This window comes from Montipora capricornis, chromosome 10 (assembly GCF_036669925.1).
Source record: "Montipora capricornis isolate CH-2021 chromosome 10, ASM3666992v2, whole genome shotgun sequence".
Taxonomy (NCBI): Eukaryota; Metazoa; Cnidaria; class Anthozoa; order Scleractinia; family Acroporidae; genus Montipora; species Montipora capricornis.
The window spans coordinates 70,589,155-70,594,154 of record NC_090892.1 but is presented as its reverse complement, the minus strand read 5'-3'; the positions used below and the strand labels follow the sequence as shown (position 1 = coordinate 70,594,154).

The 5,000-nt window shown below is 39.8% G+C and overlaps 1 protein-coding gene across 1 annotated transcript; it reads right to left on the bottom strand.

Annotated features, from left to right (window-relative positions):
- Positions 1-911: 911 nt before the first annotated feature.
- LOC138018801 (E3 ubiquitin-protein ligase TRIM71-like) lies at positions 912-4,227 on the bottom strand. Its single transcript, XM_068865476.1, has one exon. It carries the CDS (start codon positions 4,001-4,003, stop codon positions 2,324-2,326), a length of 1,680 nt encoding a protein of 559 aa, XP_068721577.1. The 5' UTR covers positions 4,004-4,227; the 3' UTR covers positions 912-2,323.
- Positions 4,228-5,000: the final 773 nt, after the last annotated feature.

Below are 5,000 nucleotides of genomic sequence, written 5' to 3'. Positions count from 1 at the left end.
AATAACACTTGTTAAGATCTACATTTCCGGCATAATCACACACCGGGGCAAAAATATCTTTAATTAGTAGGCACCGTCCTTAACAAAATTATGAAAAGAAGAACTACCAAATTGAATATAGATACCCTATTCCATGGTTTGAAAGCAACATTATGGATTGAAAAGGTGAGCTGCTCAGCCACGATTGGTGCAAACCAGCATGAAAAAGACAAATGCAAATTCAATGCAACAGTCCTCAAAGCCTTGTGACAGCCTTCGGAGGTACAAGTACAAAACTCAAAACGATCTCTTAGTCTAGTCACACACTCTTTCCTCCTTTGAAACTGGTGAGAGGAAATTGTGTGAAAACAATCTTGAACACGACGTCTTCTGGTACATGGTGGATCCAGAGTTCTGAGAATAATATCCTTGTACAATGAAGACAGACCCTTACTGCGGTTATTGTGGATAACCTTATGGGAAATTTCAAATTTGAAAATTTGGTCATCAGAAACATGATTTCCAACCTTTTGGGGTTATGATTGTAGTTGTTCAATATCTTTGAAACGATCTCTGTTGGAAGCTTTTTCAATCAAGGATTACTCTTGACAAAGCTTATGTTTTAGCTCACAAACTAAGAAAATTGCATCACTGTCAAACTGTTGAATCACTCTGAAAACAATAATATTATTAACGTAAAACTGAGAAATTGATTTCCCTCAACTTCAAATTACTCATTTTTTTAACCAAGGATTTCATCAAGGCATGTTATCCTGTCTGTGGACACCTCGACTGGCTGTCTTAAACAGCTACATGTGAATATGCTTCATTTTCTAAAACATAATTAAAGAGAAGCCCTGCTGCAAAATCCTGACAGCCTTCCTGAAGAAAACCTTAATAAAACCCCAGAAATAATGGGGTTTTTTTTCAAATTTACAATTAACCCTTTCATGTCAAAGGGTGCCTCATATTTGATGAGGAGTAAAATTGTCTAGCGTCAGACAAAGTAAAATCTAGTGAAGCTATGATCTTCGCAGTTATGAGAGCAATTTTTGCAATTGAGCAGAGAAGCCTGAAAAATTCAGGACTTCAACGTTCATGTCCGCAGTTCATATATGATTCATTTCATATACCATTTCATCACTCTTGGGCAGAAAAGGTTTAAGGAGGGTGCCTTTGAAAAATGCGTGGTTACCCCCAATTTTCTTTTTGAATTTCAGTAACACTTGTTAAGATCTGCTTTTCCTGCATATTCAGTAAAGCACGCAAAAATACCTTTGAATTAGTAGGCACCACCCTTAAACTGAAAATAACAATGAGGTGTAGAAACTAACAATAAGCAGGTCAAGTGAGGCCTTCACCTATTCTCTTCAGTCTAGTTTCACCAATTCCCTGGCATTGTCAAGGAGCAAAAAAAAATGCATTTCACAGTACAGAATCAGGAGCCACTGTTTACTACCACCACCATTACTTATAACATATGAATGAAGGGGTAGTTTCTAAAAAAACTGTGATGCTGCGTCGGTGGGGAAGTAGTATACAAAAATTTGGTTTTATCAACGGAGTTGATAATGTAAATTGGCCACCGTACAGAGATTCTAAAAGCTGACGTTTCGAGCGTTAGCCCTTCGTCAGAGCGAATCGAGGGATTATGGGTTACATGTAGTTTTTATAGTAGAGTAGGAGCTACGCTATTGGTGGTAACATGGCAACGTGAAAAATAGGAATATATTAGTTAAATGAAAAGCATTCGTTAATACCGTGAGGATTAAGGGTGCCGATTTGAAAGATGAATTTTTGTTCCAGATTCTTGCGGGTTTGCATTGTACCTAGCTGTAGGGAAAGGCCGCAGATAGCCATGTGTTTTTTGGAGTGGTTAGGCAGATTAAAATGGCGAGCGACTGGCTTAGATGCATCCCTGTCATTCTTCTCAACATCGCAAAGGTGTTCGCGGAATCGGTCACCTAGTCGTCTACCTGTCTCACCGATGTATAATTTATTGCATAACGTACAGGTTTTGCAATAAATGACATTTGCGGAGGTACATGTGAAACGATCGGTGATCTTAACAGATCGCTTAGGTCCCGATATCTTGCTAGTGTTAACAATGAAAAGTAACAGTTTGCAATCTATTGTTCGTAAGTATGACCCACCAATTATTTGTCACCAACATCACATCTTTTACTTGTAATTTTGTACTGTGGAATATTTTGCTATTCCCGGATGATGCCATGGATGGGTGAATGTGCTGAAATAAAACCTAAATTGAAATTAATTTTAAAGGCCTCACTTGATGGTGTTGAGTTATAAGGAGGTCTGCTAAAACTTTGTTGTTGATTATTGATTACAAATAAGTGAGAATCTGTACGCAGTGTCCATAATATGACGATACAATGACCTGCCTCCCTTTCAAAAGATCAATTCCAACTGGAGTTTTCTTGGTACTAAAGTTTGTCACATACGCACCATCCAACTTGTAAACATGTACACAGTGGTTTTCAGTGTCACAAACCAATATACAGTCATTTGCTCTGTCCACTGCAATTCCTCTGGGGCATTTAAATTCACCCACTGCATTACCCACTCGACCAAATTGCCGTGCATAAGCTCCACTGCAATCAAACACTTTTACACAATTATTACCTTTGTCAGAAGTGAAAAATTCACCTTTGTGGTAGACAGTTCCTAATGGTTTGTCAAATCCTTCGGGACCTCGCCCTCCAAATTGACGCACAAATGTGCCATCAAGTAAAAAGATCTGAACTCGATTGTTTTCAGTGTCAGTTACCAGTATATTGTTGTCTTGATCGACTGAAATCCCTTCTGCCAGGCCAAATTCACCATCATTTGATCCTCTCTTACCAAAGCTCAAGAGAAACTGACCAGCACTGTCAAAGATTTGCACTCTGTAATTTCTGCTATCCATGACAACAAGTTTGTTGTTTCTGGTATAAGCTATTCCAGTCGGACCAAGGAATTGCCCTTCAGCACGCCCTCTTTTGCCAAATTTAAATAAAAATTTTCCTCTTTCATTAAAAACTTCAACTCGATTGTTGAAGTAGTCAGTAACAGCAATTTCCCCAAGTCCATTTGAGGCCACACCACCAGGATTCTTGAAATTTCCATTTCTTGTTCCTTTATGTCCAATTTTCTTAATGATCTGCCCCATTAATTGAATGTTGGCAGTGTCTATAGACAATCCAATACTGGATGACCGCTTCTCGGTGATTTGCCTTTTGAGTTCACCGATACACTCTCTTTCTAGGGTTATTTGTAAATCATGGCTAGGAAAGAATTCCAGCTTCTCTTCGCATCTGGATTTCATTTCCTCAGTCTCTTCAATGTTCATCAATGTTATTTCTTGCAGCTGCTCAGTAAGTACTTGAGCCATATCTGTCAATTCTTGGACATCTCCTTTCTCGAGAACTTCTGCAGCTGTTTGAACACAGGATGACGCACTTGCAACTAAGGTTGACAAATTCTGTCGTTGATGCTTCAGCAATTTCTGCTTCTTGCTGTAAAACTCTTCGACGTCCGCGCAAAATTTTCTTTCCTGGTTCCTTATCATTTCTATAAGTATGTTTGCGGTGAAGTGAATGTTTTCTTTAGACTTATTCCAACTCGCTTCCGCGTTCTCTAAAGCGAGATCTAAAATTTTAAGCCTTTTTTCCATTTCTTCGACGATCGGTATACTCTGATCCAGTGATTTCTGGACATCTAAACGTTCTCGTCGGCCAGGGGTAGCCTCAAGCAATCGTATTAGCACTGTGTTTGTTGGGAGCGCGTTGACACCACCACCCTCAGGTATCCGTGAAACTCGCCGACAAATTGGACAACGGACCATTTCAGGACTTGAACGAGTCATATTTTCCAGACATGCTTTACACACATTGTGAGCACATCCGGGAAGGCATTTTGGTTCTGTCAGTTCCTCCATACAGATTGGACACGAAAGCTCTTCGGTGAAAACCCGGGCAAGATTTTCCGCAACTGACGAGGCTGACAAACGTGAGGCAGCGGCCATGTGTAAGCGCAGTAAAGATTGCTTCAGGTTGATATATAGAAGGATACAAACCACACTACTCAAGACATCAACGGAGTCGAGAGGGTCTGAGTACTACCAAAACAATGGACGCCTGTCAAACAGACCAGCGAAAGAATTTCCGGTTTTCGTTACTGCCAGAAAAATGCAGCAAACTTTTTTCACAAGTTCTTTCTCTTTTTGAAGTATAGCAGGGATTTCAGGGACGTCCCCTACTGGTATAATGTGAAGATTCAGATAACAGCGTCAAGATTAACCCTGGGCTAGAAGAGAGGTGAAATGCCATACGAGGATAGCATGGTCATCTTTGGCCAAACGTAGCCTGCACTTTATTTCTCACTGATCGAATTTTACAAGTCTGTCTTTTCGTTACAAATCAGATTAAATAACCTCGTCTGATTTATTTTTTATTTTCATCGAGCCGAACTAGGTCTAACCACAACTACAAGTTACAATTCAAGTCTTCTATAAATAGTAATATTTGTTACAAAAACTCATTTTTTGCCCCCGCAGGCTGTCGATCCGAAGAGTCATCATTGGATTCCCCGCATATATACGCACAGTGTAACAAAAGACGGATCGATTGCTGGCTTAAAACCGAAAAAAACTATCAATGTTTCATGAGGACCAACAAAGTGCACCGCACAGTCACCTTGGACCACAGGCACCCCAAGCTCAGTGAGAGCATGGGCGACAATAATATAAGAATTTGTATGGGAATCCCAATAAAGAGCTTAAGAAGATAACTACATGAAAGAGTTCTCAATTAAAAGGCCTAACCTTATTGCCAAGGTAACTTCCTTCCTGTGTGGTTATTTTCCAGATCCGACGCGATTTGAGCCATTTCTCAATTTCGTGGTTGTCAACGGTAATAATAAAATACCAAGGCTGGAAACTAAATTCTCAGGTGCCATCAATTTGAGTCAAGTATTCCTGATAAAATGTTCTCACGGTCACAATTCCACATCACAATCAATTG

Excerpts from the sequence above, each read along its gene's own strand:
- LOC138018801 (XM_068865476.1), bottom strand. The coding sequence starts at position 4,003 with ATGGCCGCTGCCTCACGTTTGTCAGCCTCGTCAGTTGCGGAAAATCTT.